Source organism: Brienomyrus brachyistius, chromosome 15 (assembly GCF_023856365.1).
Source record: "Brienomyrus brachyistius isolate T26 chromosome 15, BBRACH_0.4, whole genome shotgun sequence".
Taxonomy (NCBI): domain Eukaryota; kingdom Metazoa; phylum Chordata; class Actinopteri; order Osteoglossiformes; family Mormyridae; genus Brienomyrus; species Brienomyrus brachyistius.
Window position 1 is genome coordinate 5,174,643 of NC_064547.1, and position 22,643 is coordinate 5,197,285.

At 47.7% G+C, this 22,643-nt stretch overlaps 1 protein-coding gene across 3 annotated transcripts in view; it reads right to left on the reverse strand.

Annotated features, from left to right (window-relative positions):
* cpamd8 (C3 and PZP like alpha-2-macroglobulin domain containing 8) overlaps nt 1–22,643 on the reverse strand; it is a 49,670-nt gene that overhangs the window by 7,676 nt on the left and 19,351 nt on the right. For all 3 annotated transcript variants that reach the window (XM_048977146.1, XM_048977145.1, XM_048977147.1), the window contains 18 exons: nt 20,007–20,146; nt 19,807–19,858; nt 18,986–19,284; nt 17,386–17,611; nt 16,692–16,868; nt 16,516–16,597; nt 12,826–12,982; nt 11,733–11,807; nt 9,876–10,041; nt 9,578–9,664; nt 9,114–9,250; nt 7,953–8,108; nt 7,028–7,090; nt 5,826–6,064; nt 5,104–5,191; nt 2,963–3,037; nt 1,158–1,263; nt 922–1,032 (listed from right to left, as the gene is read on the reverse strand). In XM_048977146.1, coding sequence (XP_048833103.1) covers nt 922–1,032; nt 1,158–1,263; nt 2,963–3,037; nt 5,104–5,191; nt 5,826–6,064; nt 7,028–7,090; nt 7,953–8,108; nt 9,114–9,250; nt 9,578–9,664; nt 9,876–10,041; nt 11,733–11,807; nt 12,826–12,982; nt 16,516–16,597; nt 16,692–16,868; nt 17,386–17,611; nt 18,986–19,284; nt 19,807–19,858; nt 20,007–20,146 — 2,436 coding nt within the window. The remainder of the gene's footprint in view (nt 1–921; nt 1,033–1,157; nt 1,264–2,962; nt 3,038–5,103; nt 5,192–5,825; nt 6,065–7,027; nt 7,091–7,952; nt 8,109–9,113; nt 9,251–9,577; nt 9,665–9,875; nt 10,042–11,732; nt 11,808–12,825; nt 12,983–16,515; nt 16,598–16,691; nt 16,869–17,385; nt 17,612–18,985; nt 19,285–19,806; nt 19,859–20,006; nt 20,147–22,643) is intronic.

The following is a 22,643-nucleotide window of genomic DNA, read 5'->3' on the forward strand; positions in this document are numbered from 1 at the left end:
CTCACCTTCAGCCATCTGAACACCACCAATCACACCATCAGGCTTTACTAATTTGGAAAGCTAGCAAACAGTCACTAAAATCAGCACTTCATTTTATACAGCTAGTAACCCATTCCCCTTAAGTGGAGGGTCCAACATTACACCCCCCCCCCACCCCCCCCCCCCCCATGCTGACAACCTTTCAGGGAAGTGAAGAAAGAATATATTAAGGCTTAGGGCAAAGCTGAAACTTTCCTTGTTTACACTTGGGTTTGCCTGATCTGTTTGAACAGGCCAGCAGGGAGAATACACTGCTGGGGTGTCTATGGACTGTCGCCCTTCCCCCACACCACATAATTACAGCCCACAAGTTGCAGCTTCTAACGGCAAGCCCTGTGAGTAGCCAGCCGTGCATTTCCCTCCATCCCTGCAGGTGGCGAGAGCAGCTGTCAGCTCCGCACGCGGAGAGAAAGACCTCCTCCGCGAAATGGAGGGAAGGAGGGTGGAGAGAGGGGCTGAACCTCTCGGGGGGGTCATCAGAGCAAAGGAGGCCACGGCTCTCCCTCTGTGCCCCAGGGCCTGGGCATGGCCCCCTTCCACAAACACCAGGCCCCCCGCTTGAGCAGCCAGCTGCCTGGGGGTCACTGCCTCACAGGCAGGCCAGGAAAACACTGCATCAACAAGGCCCTGGCGATGGGAGCAAATGCCGCCGTTTTGTTGTAGCAACGCAAGTCCCCCTGCGGACGTGTGTGTACATCAGCAAAGTACACAAACACAGGCAGGGGGCCGGCACGCATTCCTGCGCAGGCCCGTCCTGTCGTTTGCTCCCCCGGCGACCTCCTCGTGTGCGAGTGAGCACAAGGCACGCCGAGGGCTTGAGGCCAGAGTCACAGTGGAGTCTAACAGGGGCTGATCCGGCGTCGTGGCGGGCAGCTAGCTTACCTATCCACTGGTTAGCAGAGCTTTCCACCTCGTTGCAGGTGGTGCCGTCGCACAGCTCGCGGGCCAAGGGGCTATTCTCGCTCACGTTGTAGAATCGCGTGGCCTCGAACGCTGGGGAGCAACCCAAGCAGACAGCATCTTCAGCCACGCTACACGCACATGAGTTATAGAATGAGTAAAGGATGTTTTCTTGGCCAGAAACAGAGGCCTCCCTATTAAAACCTGAGATGACCAACCTGGTTCATAATAGTCATACACCTTGACAGCCAGGGGCGCCGTCTTGCCCACAATGTACTCCCTGATGGCCTGGAACCCGACACAGGTCATGCACTGACTGGGGATCTGTGGAAAAGGTCAAAAAGGTGAAGCTTGTCAAGGGTGGAGGGTTGAGTTCAACTAGATACGGCACCGATGCGGCGCCCACTATTGGTTTCAGGCCGACACTGGCAAAAAACGCTAGATCAGATAAGGGGAGGCGCGTGGGGGAGCGAGAAACCAAGCGGAGTTTCCATCAGAGAAGCTCAAGCCGGAAAAACTGCAAAAATGCTTGTAGCCTTAGCGCCACGTGCTGTAAACGGAAGTGAGGGTCACATGACGGCTCATTGTTCAGTAACACGTGTGAGTCGGAGCTGTCATGCCGGCTGTGTGGCAATGCAGTTACTGATACGCTGAAGGAACGAAACAGCCAAAATGCAGAGTATGTAAGGCTAATTTATTTGTTTTATTGATCCCCATGGGGAAATTGTCTTTACACCTCCCCCAACTTGTTCTTTGGAGAGCAATCTGGCCGTGAAGGTGCAGCCTCCTGTTGCGGCACCCAGGGAGCTGGGGGTTAAGGGCCTCGCTCAAGGACCCGCAGATGTGCTGAGGCTGGGTTTGAACTGACAACCTTCTGATTACAGGCACACAAGCGTAGCCCACTGCATGCTGCTAATGCTGATTTTTTTAAGTCTGAACACAGTAAAATTTATACAAACCAGATGTCTACCATCCATCCATCCATCCATCCAGCCATTGTCCAAACCGCTTATCCTACTGGGTCGCGGGGCCAGATGTCTACCGACTTGTATAATTTCTAAAGTTGAGTTAATTGCCGATATTTTGTATTGCAGACTTATCTTTACTTTTTGACCTGAAATAGTTGTTTGGGGTAAACCGCGATACTTTTATGACTGGTTTCTTTATTGTATTGCACAATTAGCATTTTAAGAAATACTTCTGCTAATTTTGGTGAAATTAAATAGAAGCAGATTGGTGTAAATGATGATGGTTTTGGATCTTGTCCTTCAGAGTACTGGCATAGCTTTCGTTTGAGCAACACGACCATCATATTTTTCCCATTCCCATACTCAACGCTGGTACAGTCTGCATTGTTAATTGAAATGTATTGATACAAATGTCTCATTCAATGCTTGGTAGTTCGTAAAGGGGAAAAAATATCAAATTGCTATCAGTATTGAGAGATACTCACAATTTATATAAGCCCATGGGAGTTTTATTTACACAAAAATGATCTGAGGGCAGATATAAAAATGATTGGTTCACAGAGATAACCAATCAGATTGTAGAAGAGTCCAATCAACTATGGGAGGCTGGACCAACCAATCAAATGATTTTTCATTCTGCCCTGCTCATGCCGGGATTGGAGCAGAAAAAAGTATATTGTGCCATCTCTAGTTTCAACATTGGTAGTGATCAAATCAGCCCCGAACCCCTCGCCCCCCTAAAGACACACAGTACTCCAACAATATTGGTCAGAACATGTCCCTACCATCCATACCCAATTCTGAGCTCTTGAAGAATGTTTAGTGTCACTCAGAATGACTCTGATGCCAGCAGCATATTTCGACTGACAGTTCTAACCATCATAGTCAGTCTTAAGGTTGAGCTTTTGCATTGGACATCACTCAGTTATTCTCCTTCAGAAAGGCCGGGCTGGATCTCATGCAGGGGTGTCAAAAACACAACCCGAAGGAGAGCAATAAGGAACGTCATCACCAGGCTGCAGCAGTGAAGTCATCCTTCATTTTGCTGGGCTTACCTCGTCGAAGTAGAAGACAACCTTCCTTCCGTCCACCTCGTACCTTTTCAGGCCGACCCGTTTGTCCATCAACAGCTGAGAGGGCAGCGCGGGAGGGGAGAGAAGTGACACGGCAATGAGTGACGACCAAAATATGTGCTGCTGCGCATGACAAGTATCACAGCAATCCAGCATGTGTGCATGTGTCTGAGGGAGAGAGAACGAACAGGTTTATTCTTGCCTATGAGCTTTTCTGTGAATGTTCATTTAAGGAGTTAATTTAAACAGACATGTTCTTCCGCCACTTCACCAGAACCAATTTTACCGCCATTCATGTCCCACCACAATGACCCCCCCCGGTTTTCACCTCCAAGTAATGCACCCTAACTCTGTGTCATTTCAGCGCTTGTATCACGAGGGTATCCATACATAGGAATAAAGGAGACAGGCCAGGGGGGGGGTTACCGTGCCATCGGTGAAGGCGGGGTATTCAAAATTGATATGACAAAACTGACATGGAATAAGCGGCACAGCATCTCGTAAAACAAGGAATGCGAGCAGCCAGGGGCAGTAAAAGGAGCAGGCGGAGTGTGGTGCAAGGTGAGCTTGTTAGCATTCACGCCGCGGGTCGGGACCGGTGTGGCGGTGGCCCAGAGTCTCAGGAGCTGGGTTCTGTGCCCCCCCCCGCCTCACAGGAAGGAGGCTTTATGAAGGGGCGGGGCCAGGGCTGTCGGCGCCCATAACTCCGGCTGGTAATGAGCAGCTAGCAGTTGACAAGAAACTGCCGAGGTGACCTAAGCTAACCTCCTGCCCCTGTCAGCGGACGTGGCTCCACTCCCAAGCGGCAGCAGGAGGGGCAAGGGAGGGCCACCCCACCTCAGCTAGGCTTCCCCGGCCCTGGCTGCCATTACTGCCTGCCTGGGGTATTACTGGTCCACAGAGACTCTGTGCATCCCTGCCCCAGTAATGACACTGGAACAAGTGGCCTGGCTCCCGTGGCTCTCTATAAACACAGCAATAAATGGGGCCTTGAATAATGTTTACTGCTACTACACACACACACACACACACACACACACACACACACACACAGGGTATACCTATCCTTATGGGGCCCGCTCATTCACTTCTATGAGAAAAATGCTAATGCTAACTATGACAACCTTAACCCCCACCCTGCCTAAACTATAACCATAAGTAACCAACTAAAATACAAGGGTTTTTTTAGGCATTTTTAGTTTTTTCACTGAAATCATAAGGATAGGTATACCCGCTCGCGCGCACACACACACACACACACACACACACACACACACACACACACACACACACACACACACACACACACACACACACACACACACACACACACACAGAAGATCCATAGCAGTCTAACTACCCACCCAGCTCCAAAGCCGATTACGGATTACAGATATCCAGAGATCCAAACAGCCTATTACAGATTTTCTCCCCCTGGAGTTCAGGTACAGAGACAGACTTCTTCTCCTCCGACTCCCAAACACCCCCGGACCCCGCGCCCCCCAGGGGCACTGGTGTAGATTGCCCCCAGCATCTGTCACATGCAGTAGTGAGGATAAAAACAAGTACGAAAAGAGGAACTGTGCGTGTGTGTGTGTGTGTGGGTTGGGGCAGAGAGAATCGTCCAGCCGGAAAGCAGAAGGTTGACATTCCACGACAGGCCGCCTCCGTGCAAATCGCCTCCAGATGACTGTGCGATGTGTCTGTCTGTCTGGGGGGGATGCGGCCGGGATGAGGGGTGGGGGGGGGGGGGGGGGGGACGACACCGCCTTCGCAAACACGCTCCCTGGGAAGTCCCGCTTAGAGCCCTGCTGTGTGCTAGCTGAAGGTGTATGATCATGATCAGACGTGAGACGACCGGGTCCCTCTACTGCAGCCCCACCAGAAAGGGCAGTGGGGTGCAGGGGAACGCCACTTCTAACCCATCCCAAATGTCATCGTGGCACGTCGCTATCATGCATCACCACTAGGGGGCGCCGGTCCCTCTACTGCATCTCCAATAGAAAGGGCGACAGGGCACTGGGAAACACCACTTCTAACCCATCCTCGAATTTCACTGCGGCGTGTCGCTAATGTACGTCGCCACTGGGGGGCACCGGTACGCTGGCAGCGTGGCTGATTACCTTCTCTAAGCTCTCCAGGTTGGCACGGAAGCCAGACAGAAGCGGCACCTCTAACACGGCCATGTTGGACGAGCCGGAGTGAAGCCACCTGGGGAGACAAAGACGGACGTTTTCTCGGTGCGTCCCGAGGGCTGACAGCCTCATTCTGAAATCCAAACAAACCGAGCGAAGAAAACATATTCCCAAATCGTCATGCAGCAGAACCCTCTAACAAAAGGTAAATGGATAAAGTCCTATGAAAAGGGCACATGTAGTACATGTTGATTGAGGTACTTCTTTACACAGCTACGGTTATTTGCAGACCCAACAGCACGCTGGTGTCACAGGCTGCCTCTGTTTACACTAACCAGTGAAAAAAAATGTGTTGTGTATCATTTTTCTGCGGTTCTGCAGGGTTCCTCAGTATTTTTAGCCAGCGGGAGAACAGGCTGCGATGGTGAGACACAGAAATAACCTCTCTTGCTCACTCTCCCTCCCATGATTTTTAATTTGGCTGCATTATAAGCTGTTACAAGACCAATTATGTTCATTACGGCTGAGCGTTTCATCCCCCTGTCAACACGCCCCTCCCCTCCCTGCCTGTCATTACCGCATGCCGCGCTCATCTGGCTTCCAAACCTTCCGCTCAGCGGTTTCACCTCAAAGCTCAAGTCGCCCCATTAGCGGCCATTAGAGAGCGGCCAGATTGGCCTGTCTGAGATAAGCCCCGCCCACATACGCACCTGGCACAAACTTCCAGCGTGACTCGGTAGTCGAGGTGGTCCTGATGGGCGCCGGGGTCCTCGTCGTCGGCAGGCGCCCGGCGCCTGCGCCTCAGCTCGGAGAGGTTCTCGACACGGGAGCGAGTGCGGGAGCGAGAGGCCGCAGGCGGGTGGCGCTCTGTTCTCGGCTCCTTCAGGGCCACCGTCAGCTGGAAAGCAGGTCTGAGCACAGGGTCGGGGACACTGTAGGACACGTCAATCTGGGGGAGAGGAGAACCGAAGCAAAGTTAATATAAAGCTGGGCTGTCCTTTCCCCTAAACACACACAGACACAGACACACATGCACCAGCATGCATACATACACACCCACACATACACACAGGTGTGTGCGTCTAGATGCAGTCGGCCTCAGGGTAAGACTTTGAAAAAGACAGACAGGCTGACAGACAAGGAGACCGACAGACAGAGACAAGCAGACGGACAGGCAGAAAGATCAACAGACAGGCAGACAGACAGACAGATAGGCAAGATGCTGGCCCAGGCAAATCCCAGGGCTCACTCCTGCCCACTTTTACTATGTCTTTAACACCAAACTTTATCTATATCTCCATTCCGACCCACTGTAGTTGGGTCGGGGGCTCAAAGCTCCTCTTTACGAAACCCACTCTGCTTCTCAGGTTTAAATCATTTGTTTTCTCAACGTGCTTAATCATTCATTTTCCAGATGCTCACAGCGGCACACGACACACTCAAGACCAGAAATGCTTCTCAACTTTATATGAAAAGAATCCACAAGCAACAAAATTTCAAACGAACAGGAAGAATCTAGAAAACTTGCCTAGGGAATTTAAGCCATGAAACACATAATGCTCATTATAATAGTTTCCTTTGCTTACAGGGGTAAAGGTTTACAGCTAGTGTTCAGAAAATCCAAATGACATTTAATTCTGGGTCGGGGGTTGGGGGCTCATTCAGCCCGCAGTGGTTTTTGTACCCTGGTTTGAAAGAATCTTTTGTTTTTGGTGACAGGGGAAAGGTACAGGGGAAATGAGGTGGCGTCCTGTCTTTGGGGGGGGGGGGGTTGCCCCAATTGTAAATAAGTGAATCGCATTCAACAGTTGCTTAAGTTTTTCCAGATCACTGTAATTTACAATTACTAGTCAAAGGCAGCAGCAATACTCGATTCCCCCCCCCCGTGCTCACTGGCCGACGGCGTCGTTACCTGCAACAGGCAGCAGCCCTCTCCCTTGGCACTGACGAAGAGCCCCGTGGGGATGCTGGGAATCTGCAGGGAGGGGGGTATTTAGGGTGGGGGAGCTCATTTCTGCTGCAGGTCTGTACATAGATATTCATACCATGGCCAAATCCCAGCACAACCGCATTACGCTTGAACGAACTCGCCGAACTGAGAGGCAGAGGAGGCGCAGGGGAAGCTCTTGCCGGTGAATTCGCTCTGCCTGACCTACAGGAGGCGCTAAAGGAGGCCAAATTAAATCTACTGTTCTGGCAGCTTCAGGGTTTTCTGATTCACACGAGCCACCCCTCAGTGTTAAGCATACTTCCATAAAGCTCAGTGGTACAGCAAAGAAGTAGCTGGACATCGAGAAAGAAAACTAACAAGTCAACACACATTGAGAGGTTAACACGTGACAAATATTTCCTATTTTGTTGTACAATTACTTCTCTTGTTTTGACATCTTTGGCAGATCCTTGCTTTCAGTTTAAAGGCAATTCCAGCAATTTTACACTCACACTGGCAAAGAAAATGTCTTGGAGGTTCGACGAGCCGAGAATCAATGAGATTATTTGCGCATCTTTTCATGTAACCTCTTGGGTTGAATATAGGCAAATCCATCCATCCATCCATCCATCCATCCATTTTCCAAACCGCTTATCCTACTGGGTCGCGGGGTATAGAGAAATCCTCAACATTGAAATATTATTTTGCATCACAACAAAACTTTGCATGGAATTACGCTGAATTTATCGCTGATTTTTAACAGCTGAGCCCCCAGATAAATAAAATTGCTGTTATGAATGGTGGACTTAACAAGCTAAAGGAGCCAGCTGCTGTCTAACCCCGGTCAGGTCCCACCGGACGGCATGGCCGCATTCAGCAGGGCTCCTCGGCCTCTACAGGATCATACCTTGGCACTTTGCAGGATCTTTTCATTGTCTCTATGCAGTTCGAAGGTCTCCTGGAAGTCCAGGTTGGTGGAGGCCAGGGAGATGGTCAGGTTGACTCCGCCAATGTATGACAGGATGGCGTATTCTGACAAAGCCTGCAGGGCCACGCATGTGTCCTGGAGCAGAGAGAAACAAAAATGCAGGTGAACAACAAAGAAGTATCACCCATCCATCCATCCATCCATCCATCCATCCATCCATTCATCCATCCATCATCCAGGACAGGGCTGTGGGGAAGCTTATCCCAGGAAGCAGAGCAGAGGGGACACCCCAGGGCAAGACGCCAGGCCATCAGAGGGCACACACACTCACAGACAGTACAGGTAATTGGCTGCCATAAATGATCATAAGTGCATCTCTTTGGGCTACAGGAGGAGCAAGGAACATGCAAACTCCACACAGAGACTGGCAGCAAGACATGGACCCTCAGTGCTGGGGGAGCGAGGTGACAGTGCTGCTCTCTGCCAGAATGTCAGGACACCCTGGATAAGATGCCAGTCCATCACAGGGTACACACACAAATGGACATAAACACACAGACACACAAACACATTTGTATTCATATTTTTGTGGGACCATCCATTAATTTCTATGGGAAAAACCCTAATCCCAGCAATGATGACCTTAATCCCTACCCAGCCCTAACCTTAACCATAAGTAACCAAAGAAAATACAAGACTTTTGGCATTTTAGTTTTTTTATTACAGTCACACATTTTTATAAGAATGAGTTTCCCCTTGTCGGGATTGAAAATATAGGCCCCACAACATCAAAACATAACAGGTTTTTATCACACTGTGGGGACATTTGGTAAAACCCCCTCCACACACACACACAAACACACACACTATGGACACCCTAGTCTGTATATCAGAGCCCTTAACAATGTACATTTTTACATATTTTAAAGTGTGATATATAAAAGAAAGCTGGAAAGTTTTGTCTGTAACAAACATCGCTTTGTGTGACGCTAAATCAATCAAAGTAATTTATGTATTTTGTACTTATTTCTCCTGAAACCTGCTTCAAAATCAATTTTAAATTGTCTTCCGCAATACCATGTAACACAACGCCATCTGAGCCACCTAAACATAGCAGGCAGTGCAGGGGGGGGGGGTCACCTGTGTAGAGGAGAAACCACCAAGGGAATTCCTCTGCTGAGAGAGCCACTTCACCACGGGCAGGGCGGACGCCACATCCCCCAGCAGCGTGTAGGTGAGCAGGGCGTAGGCGGTCATTTCCACCTCCGCTGACACGACTGCGTCAGAACGGACACCAGAGCGCCGGTCACTGACGGCGTGACGCGGCCTGCCTTCAGCAGCACTTAAAGCCGCGTGGAATCAACACAGGACTTTGGTCGGTTAAATACGGAGAACATGGCGAGTAAAGCGTCGGTTCCTGCATCTTTAAAGAAGTGTGCTGCCTTACTTATTCCATTCACACTGCAAATGCGCGTGATTTTACTATAAAAATTAAAGCACACTTTCAAGTTAAGGTTTTCTTAACTGGCTGGAAATACATGCGTAAGCAGAAATCAAATGCGATTAAATAAAGCCAGGGAGCAGAGAGCGGCTCCGGGCGGCACCTGACTGAAACAGGCCGTCACTGAAGCCCATGAAGGTGTCCTCATCTGTCACCGTGCTGCCGGTCAGGCTCCAGTGGGTGAAACCATCTGGGTGGGTGGCGGGGGGTGCAGGGTAAGGAGAGACGGAAGATCAAACATGAGGTGCAGAGACCACGTGTAGACGACACTGCAGGAATAAACTCACACATCCAAATGGGGCAGAGGGCGACGGCGGGCCTCCAAGGAGACCGGACACACACACACACACACACACACACGCACACACACACACACGCACACACACACACGCGGTGCATACCCTGTGTGATTGCCATGTGGTTGAGCCGCCGCAGGGCAAGGGGGGCATAGGGGCTGCGCAGAAGTGCCAAGGCGTAGGCCGACACAGCCGCGGTGTACGGGTCATCGGCCGAGTAAGCGTTAGCCTCCAGGAAAGCCTTGGCCTTGGAAAGTGCCATCTTCTCCTCCTGGCAGAGAGCAGAGAAGGGACATAGAAGGATAATTCCAACAGGAAGGGCACGTCCCCGCAGGGAACGAGGCAATATCCAGAGCTAATCATGCATGCGACACACAACGCACATCACCTTAAGAGGCCATTAATCAACAATCCCCAAGCAGAGCACCAATGAGCCCATTAAGCAGAAAAGGGTCAGTGAAATTGCACATGCAGCCTGTATAATAACCAATGTTTGTGTGTGTGGGGGGGTGGACCAAATGTCCAATATAATAAACAATGTAATAAAAACCTGTTATTTTGACATTGTAGGGACCATTTCGCGGGTGCCCACAAAGATCTGTGAATGCAATCAAAAAACTAAAAATGAGTTAGGGTTTTCATGTTGGGATTGGAGTTTTCTCCTTATAAAGGAATGGAGAGTCCCCACAATGACACAAGTATGTGCCTGTATGTGTGTGCGCGCGTTTGTGAACGAGGCTGATTAAGAGGCAGAGGTCAAAGGTTAGATGCCTGTAAATGAGATTCTGGTTTTCAATTGCAATGAAAAACTGAGAAGCCCTGCAGCACTGAGGGTCAGAGCCAATTATGACAATTCGATCGTGCTTCCCCATCCACTTCTTCATATCTCCATACAAGTAGTAAGTTTGGTCACTGACTGCTTTAAGATGCCATTTACTACGCTGATCTTGCCCATCCTAATTAATCCCACGAGATAAAAAAATTAGCCACCATGCTCAATTTCCAAACTTTCTATTATCAAATATCATGATCCTAAATAAACTTTCCAACAGCCAGTAAAGCTGTCAGCCATATTTTTTTCCCCCGACGGATGGATGGATATTTACCTTCTGGTTAGCAATCTAGTGTGATTTGTGTTCTTTTGTTGGAAGACTTCGAGATATTTTCAAGTGGAACAATCTTAACGGAGAATCAACACAAGGTGCAGCTTGGAGCTCAGATTTTCATAACCAAACAGCCTACAGAATGTTTAAATGTTACTAGCAGTCCCACATTTAAAAACAGAAAACAATATAGCTGCTAAAACCTTCCTAATTCCCCATAACTCAGGAATAATTCACCTGTCTTTTCTTTTATTCTGAACTTTGGTCAAGCGACTCAGATTATCTTCCAAGCTATTTACCTCGCTCGAGGCATGTTAAATTGGCACTCCTGCCTGTCAGGACCATATGTTGCAACTAAAGTTACAGCTATAACAATGATAAGATCCATCCTGTCAGATTTGTTATTTTTTAAAAATGATGAACATACCAGAGGATCGAAGAGAGGAACAAACCCCCCATAAAACTGATGGAATGGGAATGTAAACAAGGTGTGAGTTTGCAGGCTTGGACAGAACCGTAGTACCTTCTGTATAAATCTTAGGATACGGCTGGTGAGGATGACTGAATTTCCTACAACTTAGCATAATGGAATACTCCAGAAGTGAATCCAGAGCATGTCCTCTGTGGATCGGGGAATGCAAGCTGAAAATTGGGGCTCGTCAATCTTTAATATGGCCATGAGCGAACTCGTCACACCTGAAGATTACCTCAACCCAGTTCTCAAGGCATACAGCACTGACCTGGATGCCCGGAGCCTGATAAGAGCTAAGGGCGAAAATCCAGGCCAGGTTTTGCACCCTGCCTCGAGGGAATATCAGAGGGTTTTCTGTGGGGGGAGCCTGAGAGGTGAATCTCTTACCTCAGTAGATATCCCCGTCTCCAGGAGGGCAGTCACCACGTATGCAGTCAAGGAAATTTTCCCATGAATCCCACCCTTCAAGAAGATGCACATGCTGGTCACTCTCATGCGTCACTGGTCCAGCTGCATTTCTATGGCTAACAGCAAAGAGCCTGCTCTTTATCTCTCTGTAGCAGGTTTCCCCATCCGGTCCTCAGGCACCTACAGACAGTCCATGATTCTGCTCCCTGCCAGGGAGCTGGGAGGGAGCAAAAACATGGACCGGCTGAGGGTCCCCAAGGACCGGATTGGGACACACTGCTGTACAGTATAATCTGCAAGGGCATAGAATTGGGTATGGATGGTAGGGACATACTATTACAGAAACAAACAATAACTTGGATGATAAGTTCAACCCTCTCTGCCACCTCAAAAGCAAAAGCGGCTTGATCCTCCTGCGTGCAGATATGTCGCGTTGATAACATATGCAGCGGCTTTCGCTGATTCTGAATTCAAAATGAAACGGAAACTAACACCCGGATTTCAGAAGCGCAAGGAGCGCAGAGAACGAGAGAACGAGAGAGAAAGTTAAAAGAGGGAAGGCGACTGCGGGTAGGTTTCATTCTGAAAACAGGTGAGCATAACATGCCAAACAGTCACAGTTTCAATTCTAGAAGCTACAAATCCAGACCAAGATTTTGTTTCGACCAACCAGTTGAGCATAAAAAGTCGGTCACAGAGTACTCAGCTGGTTGGTACAAACAAATTCTTGGTCTGGATTTGTACTCTCCGGACCAGAAATGCCCAATACCGAATACGATGCAGTAATGCACATTAGGTTTGAGGGAGTTGGGGGGGGGGACCAGGCACACAACTGTGTTCTTGGTCCAAAACGCAAGTGTGTTTTGGGGGACGGGGGTTCGGGCTGATATGGTCCCATGTTAAAACTGAACCTCTGCCTTTCTTTAATCTGAATTCTCTGTTTGCTGCAGTACAACCAGACTATAAAAAAGATTAAATCATCAGGCGGATGGGCTATTCGTACAAGCTGTTCCACTATTAGTTCTCCTCCCCATCATGCATCTGTCCTCTGATTAACGGCGCCCAGGAGCACCTGGAGGTCTTTGTTGAGGATCCTGCCCATAGCCGGGAAGGAGCCCCCCTCTCGTTGGTGTCTGATCAGCCAGGCCTTGGCAGCCTGCAGCTCCTCCGGATCGATGAAGATGAACCCGCGTGACTGAGAGAAGGACTTCAGGACGAAGGCCGTCAACCTGACAAACGGCACGGAGCACAGATTGACCCTGTGGTACCTCACAGCTGCTCCGGATAGTTGGATTCTGCGGGCTGGGAGCCCCCAGCAACATGGCGGAGTGTAAACAGGGGACATGGGCTCACATCCCTGACCCTGACAGAATCCACACACAAAACAGCACCGCAAAATAAGTAAATAAAAACACCACAGTGGGTTAATAAACACCTTAATAATCAGATAACGACCCCCAGAGTAACCTGCAGAGTTTGGCAAGGAGTGTTAATTACAACATTATATACCATTGCGGAATTATCCTCAGAGCAGCCAAGTAATGATGCAAGGTACTCGTGAAAGAAAGGAAATAAACATTCTTTAAATTATATATATAAAACGTGTATTTTGAGACTTTATGGAAGGAGCCAGGCAAAAGTGGTGGGGGGGGGGGGGCAGCATAAACTGGGGTATTAAATCTTCTCTAGCTGGACTCTGGATGTTATCTTCCCCCTGGGAGAGGGCAGGAATGGAGCCTTGAGTTTTAAGGAATTTTTATAATCTTAAGTAATATTGTGTCACTGGCTTTATGAGCCCAGCCCTGGGAAGTGTAAAGATGATTTAGTGCACAAGGAAATACAGGAGACACCCCAGCGTCGCATGCAAGGCGCTGAAGTGCCTCTCGCATCGCTCCTGGCCTGCTGAAGTGATTCTGAATGGAATTCTTCAAGGAGGTAGATTTTGAATTATTATTTTTTTTTTTTTAAATTGTCATTATCCAAAACAATCTGCTTGTATTTGGCATTTAACTGCCTTTTGACCAGCTGCAGTCCATTTGCCGTAAAGAGACAGCAATGCTTAAGGGGCTAGGGAATCCCCTATGAATGATGAATTGTACGGCATTCCCATTCCCCTGGCTACCAGTTGTTTTGTCATGCACTTCAGTCATTAATATTTTCAGCTGTGTGGTGGAAACCAGTGAAAAGCGACTCGTTTGGAAGACAAATTATAATAATTAAGAGTAGCTGGAATAGTCTCTGATCTGTGTTTGAGGGGTTTGCATGTCCTTCATCTCCCCTCGAGTTGAAAAACATGCCCTTAGGTGAGAAGTTGCCATAATTGTATGACTGTAAATCCTGGGACGGACTCTGGGCCCCCTGCGGATAATTTAGAAAGATGGATGGATGGATGGAACAACAGTCAAGTTGAGTATGTATGACAATCCAGGTGTAAACTGCATGAATGCAAACGATAAACCACACTGATCTGACTGTCTTTTTTCAGTCAGACTTTACCGATGTTAAGGAGTCGTGTGACCAGGCAAGTTAGTTGATGGCTTCATGTTACGCAAGATCAGCGTCCTGAGAGTGGAGCTGCTGTTGTACCAAGGTACTCAACCTAACTTAGCAGTACAAGGCAAACAACAAACACAGTTAAAACAATGGTTCATAATACCAAACGCACGCACTAATTTGTGATGCTCAGCTTCTGCAGTTTGTTTACTTTTATTATTACTGTGTTATTTTGTACTGTATTATTACTGCTCTGAATTACCGACAAAGACAGACTTTGGGAGCGTGGGGGGACTGCCTGTAGTGACAGGAGACCTTATGACAAACACCTGAATGAGGCAATGAGAGCACAGCAGAACGACCACCTACCAGTGGATCTAGAGACACAAAACTCCTCTGTCGGGCAGAAGTACAAATGCTTGCCGTTTAACTGGATGAATTAATTCCAGGATGAAACCAGTCCTCCGGAAGCCAGTTTGGACCTGCAGATTTGTAATAAGCGCCGTTTCCCCATGACCAGCCTGGACCGTACCACTCGTGCAGCATGACGGGGGAGGACAGCAAGCTGGGCTTTGAATGTCTAGGAGCTAGAGGATCACACCAGCATGTGGCACTCATTGGAAGCAGATGCCCCCAGTATGTGGCTTATGCCGGAAGAGGGGCTGCCAGCTCCATTAGTGGCCCAAGTGCCCTGCATTTCTTGACCAATAAATATGTTCCCTCGTGGCGTTTGCACCATTCTGTGGGGAGAGCGCATGGGTGGCCCACAAAAACTCCTGCACTCCGCAGGGCAACAAGGCCTGCTGAGAGTGTTTAGCATCTCCAAGCTCAGGTGACAGCCGGTTCCCTATTCCTCTGCTGCCTTTTAATAAGGAGCTACAGCTTTTCCCGGTACAGCTTAACGGAGCGGCTCACATTATTACGACGCCCTCAGTGTTGTCGCAATAAAATATGACCTACGTTAATGACTACCTGTGGGCCGTAAACAGAAGGTACCCTGTTCTTGAAAATTCAACTCGTTGCTAACGTAAGAATGGAGTTTAATGACAACCGGCTAATGGGCCTCGACGTCCGCTAGTGTCCTGCTGCCCGAAAGCGCTAATCCTCACTTAAGCTCTAGTGCCGTAACGACTGCTGTTTTCCTGATGCGTATTTTCCTTCACCACAGCTTTGTTTAGCACAACTTCCTAAATATACCCTGAGCCATTAGTGAGAGGGGAGGCCAGACACAGGTCGGTACGAACAGGTGAGGAACGGAGAGCCGCGGAGGGCTAACGCTAACGCTCCTGAACGCTAAGGCGCTGGTAGTGAAGGGCAATCCCAGGCCTGACGTAACAGAGGTACCGCCATGCTGACTCGTCCCACGGGGGGCGGTCCCGCCTTTGCCCCTTAACAGCAAATAAATCATTCCAGCCCCAGTCGCCCGTGTCACAGAGCTAATTACAAGTTTGCGTTTAATACTCTGGAGTTTACTTAGCCCCGTGTTTTACAGCGAGAGCCCCCATTAAATAAAATAACACCTCCCCTGGCTAATAAATCGCTTAGGCACATGCTCCACCATGAAGTCATTCGGTTCCGCTTCAGTGTCCGAGGAGAATACAGAACTTTCCTGACCCGGTTTATGTCAGAGTTCCAGGTATTATGAAATACATACAACATCCTGCTCAGGTGTGTAAACAACGGTTTGAATGGAAAAAGAAAATGGCACGCAAAGTCAGGAGACTGAGGAGTCCTCGTGGCATTTGTCTGTCCCTAGCAAATGGTAGTGCAACAGATGTGATAACAGTCTAAAGCTGCATGTTACTGCACTTATAATGTATTATCTTTTGCTACACAGAATCCTGTAAGAGGTCTCGGGTAAAGGTAGCGTGACCAGATAATCCATGTCGGGGGGACACACTGAGCTACTTCAGGTTTTTACAAACTACTTTAAAACTGAAAGGCTCCTCTGCTTGGCTAAATAGTTCAGTTCATCTTGTGCTTTTACTGGTTTGTTGCCTTGATTGAAAGACTCATCCAGCTGTTTCACATTAACATCAGTGACACATGCATGATTATCGGACACTGACCAATCGGCACACAGCAAGACCTTGAAATCCAGGTCATTTGACTGAAATGTTGCTTTTCAGATCCTTCTTAGCTCAGTGTTCTTCCTGACACGGATTGTCTGGTCACCCTAAAAAACGAGCTGGTTAAGCTTCTACTCCTGCCAATAACGGCGTTCCTTAATCAGCCAGTTCGATGTGGACATAGGTAGGATTACACCAACCACATGCTGCCGGACGAGTCCCTCTCGCCAAAGGCGCTGTAGGAGCCATCCTGCCGCTTATAGGTTAGCTGTCTCTGGTAACCTATGGTGAGAGGAGAACCAGTCAGGTTGGAAAGTGGCAGAATCGCGGCTTGTGCCTGTGGCCATTGTAAAGTCCAGGCTGGTCTTTCCGGTACCTTGCAGCAGGTAGTCAGTGGCCTCGGCCGCGACCTCCGGGCTCAGCTGCTGGGTCTTCTGCAGATACTTCAGCACGAAGACGTTGGGCGCGAAGTGGATCATGTTCTGCTCACCGCAGCCAAAGGGGAGCCGTAGCAGGTTGTCCAGGTTGCTGAGCGTAGGACCCATGACATCCCCTGTCAGAAAGGAGAGTGGAGGCAAAGTCATCAGCCATGCGATGCCCAGCTATGCGCAACGCGCTACGATAATGTCACTTATAACACGAGGCATTCTTAAGCTATTTCCTGGCTCTCTATCAATGCCATCTGGTCTCCCAGGACAGATTACAGTCAATGCTCTTCCAATTCACATCCTAGTCAGTCCGCTGTTTTTGACATGCTTTGCCATTTGGGGGCACAACTCCTTCTGCTGGCATCTGGTAGTTCTCAGTATATCACAGAAAATCAAGATACCCTGTCCAATTCACACTTTCCAAGTTCTCCTTTAACGTTAAGAGGCTTTTCATCCAGAGGACTTCTAGTGCACATTACATTCAAACCATACTGAACGTTACAACCAAGCCTAAATGCAAAAGATTTAATTTGTCTGTTATCAGTAACTGAATGATCTGATACAGGCCATGGATAAGTCAACGGGAATTTTAAGTCGTTATCTGGCTCGGTGACGGAGTGACGGGCATGGAGAGATCCTCACCAATCATGGAGGCCGTGGCCCTCTCTGACCCAGGCACCACGTTGTGTGGGACCCCCAGGGTGAACGCCTCATTGTGGTTCTCGTCCACATCCTCCTTGCGCCAGATCTTGAACTCTCCCACGGAGCCCCAGCCGGTGGAGAATCCCACGTGCCGCACCTGAGCCAGTAGGGGACCGGCCCAGTGCATGATCACCGTCTCGTTGGAGGGCTGCACGCCGTGGCCAACCTGGCACGCAGAGATGGCCCACAGTTACCACAGTGCGAAGCAGCAATCGGTGTGTGGAGCAGCCTGCTGGAAAACCCAGACTGCTGCTGGAGTAGTGAGGCACCCTGTCCTGGCCAATGGAGGGGAAGCCTAACAGGATGTGACAGCTTCCAGGATACAGTAGGCCGCAGCTGAACAAACACACATGCATGACAGCGAATCGGAAAGGATCCACCACAGCCATCATTCCAGGCAATAAAAAGCCATCGGAAGCCAATTAGACTTTGTATAAAGAACCGTCTGATCCACACTGGGATTTACAAGTTGCAGGCTCCTTGTAAAAGTCAGTGCCAGGCTCTGCCAAATGCAGCCCATACCACCTTATTAATTCAAAGACCCTTTTGAAAGTGAACCGGATTTACCGCTTTGAACTTCATTCACCATTTAGTTAAACCCAAGAACACTTAATACTTAAAAAGGATGTTGGAGACAGTTCTAAAAGCTTCTTGTCGCCGTAATTAATTACATCCGACTACGTCCTGCTCAGTATTGTTTTTTTGTTGGTCCCTTCGGTACGGCGTGTGTGTTTTTCCACCGGCGGGTGACGGCCATCGGCACGGCTCGGCGAAAGTGATCATTGACATCAGTACCCACACCTCCTTCCACATGACCTCACAGCCCTGGCGCCAGCAGAGGGTGCCAAGGCCTCCGCTGGGCACGAGAGGAAGGCCACCAATTCTCCAGCAGCCTCTTCGGCGACCAAATTTCCGACCTGGAAGGATGCTGTCTGACTCGTCTTTCCGTCTTAGTTTTAATCCCCAATAACTCGGGTGGGGAGTCAAATCGGGTCAAACCGAGATGATTCCTTGGATTATTTTACTGCCCCCTGGAGGACTAATAAACACAAGTTAAATATATTGTCATCTGCAGTCTTCGACTCTGAAGTAGATCTGATGCTTACCGCTAGTGTCGTGCCACAAAAATGAGACATTTGTCATATAATTAAGCCATTTCCTTTGTATCCAATGAATAAATCACAGACAGGGAGGACTGGGGACAGATATCAAGCAGGGTGGGTTTTTCCAGTGGATACAGTAATCATCCTGCATAGCTTAGACTCCCCCAAAAACCACCAATGTTAAGCAAACCACTTGAATTTGAATGGGAAAAAAAATGCTTTTTCCGTTGTGCCTCCCCTAAGTCTGCCGTATCATCTTCAAAACTTTATGGCGGAACCATATAATGACATTTTGAGTCATACAAGACAATATGAAGACTAGATCGCAAAGGGGAACTGTCTGTTGTTACTAATTATTAGCCGCTACCACTCCAAGAACTCCCCAAATTCACACCCACCCTCAGGGCAGATCTGAGTCCGCCCACTCCGTTCCTCACCTGGACCACGCCGCCCTTCCAGCTGATCCAAAAACTGCGGAACTCATCCCAGGAGAGGATGCCGGGTGTGGTGGCGCTGGCCACCGGGTCGCCCATCTTTCCCAGTGAGATCCAGGAGCGAGTGTTCTGCCTACCGCCCAGCACGATCTCCACCATCTCGGCGCTGTCGTGGGGGCTGGCCGACAAGGCGAAGTGGGCGTCGTTGTGGGTCTTCACTGCCACCTCGAAGTGCGTCATGTGCCCAGGCTTCTTCACGTACTGGTACTCGTATTTGTTGGGCGTGGAGATGTGTATCCTTTCTGAGGGTGGCAGAGGGGTCCACCATGACGATCCTAAAAGGGCCCCTGTACACCTAACACTCCTTTTGACATTGGCATGTCACTGTGTTATTTTGGAAATGCGATGTTTTCATGTAAACACAGGCTTTCCCGAGCGCTAAATTTAAAACAGGTAGCCACTATGGCACTCATTTTCACTTTAGTAAATGCAGGTTTGACGTAAATATAGACAAGTGCTAATATTTGATCTCATTTTCACCCATGTACAGTGAAAGGTATTTTCGAGAACAGGAGAGAAGCCAAAGGCTTTGACTGCTTTCATTCAAAAACGGCTAGTGACTTACAGCATGTCACCCCCTTTTTACCCTAAAGGGCCTTCTAAAAGTTCACTTGTAGAAATTCATAATCAGGGTAGTACTTGCCAGTTAAGTGCTGAAACATATTATGAGGAACTAATAGATCGACACAGTCCGATTGAGATTGAAAGCTCAGCAAATGATGCCAATTTTGATAAGGTGTTTGCCAGAGCAGGGCATTACTGACCGTTGGGGCAGAAGAAGACACTGTAGGTGTACTCCCTGGGTACGCCCTCTGGCTGCAGGGAGGAGACACAGCACAGTACATTTTCACTACGTCTTTTGTCTTTTGCGACCCACTCTACCTCACTGTGGTGACATTAAGCATTGTTATTGCACATGCTCCAGGTGGATAGGCCAGCACAGCTCCCCCCGTGCCTCCCGCACCTCCACCAGCACGCTCCGGCGCACAAAGTCCATGCCGATAGCTGTGCTCCGGTCCTCTGTCTCCTGAGGTCCTCTGCCCGGTCTGGTGGCCTGGAATGCATCGCTGCAGCACTCTGGTTCACTGTAGGCCACGGCACGTGCTGCAACAACAACGCATCTGCACCATTACTTACTATCACACTGTTTCTCAATTGCTTTGGCACATTTCGTGAAACATACTTAAGATTCTCAAGACTATAAGAGCATTTCTGAAAACAATTCATGCATATAGCACAAAGATATAGTTTAATTGCAAAAGCCTGTAACTTAGCCAAAACAATTCTCTCATGTCTCAAAAGCAAATAATTCCACCAGAGTCAAAATGCTTAAATATATTGTCAGTATGTCAGTGTAACTATGCTCCCAAGCTCCACAATTCTGAATGATAGTCTGTTCCCACTTTGTCATTGTCACCGACTGATCTTTTTTTTTTAGCAAACTGTTACTTATTCATGTCAAAGACACCAGTTACAACATTGCAAGGCTTTACATTACATGTAACGTTCACTCACATGCACATGATCACTAAACACAGCACAAAAGCAGAGTCACACAGCACTGTATAACACGAAAACAGCAAAACGGCAATACAAGCACAACAGAAATACAACAAAATTATGTACTATGGGAACCAAAAAACACAATAATGCTGTTTCGCTGCAATTCATGGAATATATCATTTTCACAACTTGGTTAACTGTTTTGCATGTGGTGATCACACACATATATAGTTTTAGGTGTACAATTATTACAGCGGAAAACTGCTAAATTTATTTTGACAATCAAGAATAAATCATCCGAAAATGGTGCCAGATGATAGCAATTTGTACAAAAGCTTTTGCATGTATGTACTAAAACATTTGGAAATTTGCGTGAAACAACAAGAAATTATGTTCTGCTTTTGGTGTGGGGATTAAACTTGCCGTTTTGTAAATGTTGCAGTTTCTCTCGCTTTGGACAATTTCTCTAAACAGTCTTAAAGTTCTCTCAACTGTTCATGCATTTCTCAGAAGATTGCAGCACGATAATTTGGATAACCAGCAAAATGAAGTGATTCATTCAAAACCTTTCATACATGTTTCAAAATGCAATTTTCTTGTCAGGCATTCAGTCAATGCCACCAAAATATGAAATCTCTGAATCATTGCCTAGAGACATACCAATCAAAATGTTTAGTCATGTTGTCAACATGAAAATATATTATGGAAGTATTTTATAAATTAAAATTAATCAACTGATGTTCAATTTACGCAACTAGCCTTTCGCTGTATTTGGAAGCTTGGAAAAAATGAATTTATATGTCATAGCACACAGTATTTTAGGTAGTCTTGTTGGAAAGAAGAAAGCCAACTTTACATCATGCGTTGTCCTATTGCTCCTGCTGGTCTGGCCACAAACTTTCATCTACATCACATCTGACATTCTCCCTTGCAAATACATTGAGGAAAAAAAATCTTCTTGTGTGCCTCAACCACCTTCCACGAGAATCTGCAGGGATGTCATCACAGCCAGCATCCACTGCAGTGCGTAAACAAACATGGTTGTGTGGCTGGTGGCAGTTTCTAATTTAATCACCCTATAAAGCCTCTATTTTGGAACTACTTCCCTTATCCTTAACTGAATTAACATTTTTGCATGTGATGATTTACACCATATACATATGTCTAAATGTTTTGCAGATCAGATCTAAATAAAATAAGAAGCATATAATTCATTTTGGCAATATGGCCACTGATTTTTCGGGCTAATTAGAAGTGAATATACCTGATCCTATAAGAACCAAAACTAAATCATTCACGAATGAATGAAAACAATGATAAATAACATTCTGTTATTTCTGTTACAAGGGTATGCAGATTTACATATGTGGTTATGAGAATATTTTCATTGCAGAGTTAGTTTTTCTCAATGGTTTTGAACAAAGAAAGTTAGTTTCGGTATGCTTATAGCAGCAATATTAATTAATAACAGCAATACTACACAGTAGATATACAGATTATATATAAATAAAATATTGATTACATCATGCAGCGGTGTAGCCTGGTTACTTGACTGCTCCACACCATCTCCAACATTTACGGCCGACCCCTTTGCACGTGAGCCAATGAAAATCCTCCAACTACACCAACTCATGTCAATCCACTGTTCACACCATTTTCAGCAGATGGGCTCATTCACATTTCTTAGAAAAAATGTAAACTGACTGACAGACTTGCCATTTATTTATGGTCAAACATGCAGTCAAGATCATGTCTGTTCTACACCGGTAATGACATAACCACCCAATTTTACTGGACAATGTTAATTTTGCTCAGATTGTTACTCTTACAATTACTTTATTTACCAAAAGCACTGGTTATAAGTGCTCACGGGCCTGATGATGACATCCATCTGCCGACTGGGATTTGGAACCAGCAACCTTCCGATCACAGGCACAGTACACTTGCCCAGTGAGCCACACCTCACCTGCATAAATGCTGGACTTTCTGCCGATGGTCACTTCATATACGTTCACTGTTACCCAACTTCAAACACACTTTAAATTAAACTGTGCAGTACCTGTAGTTACCTGGAACACAGAAGCGAGAAAACATCCGC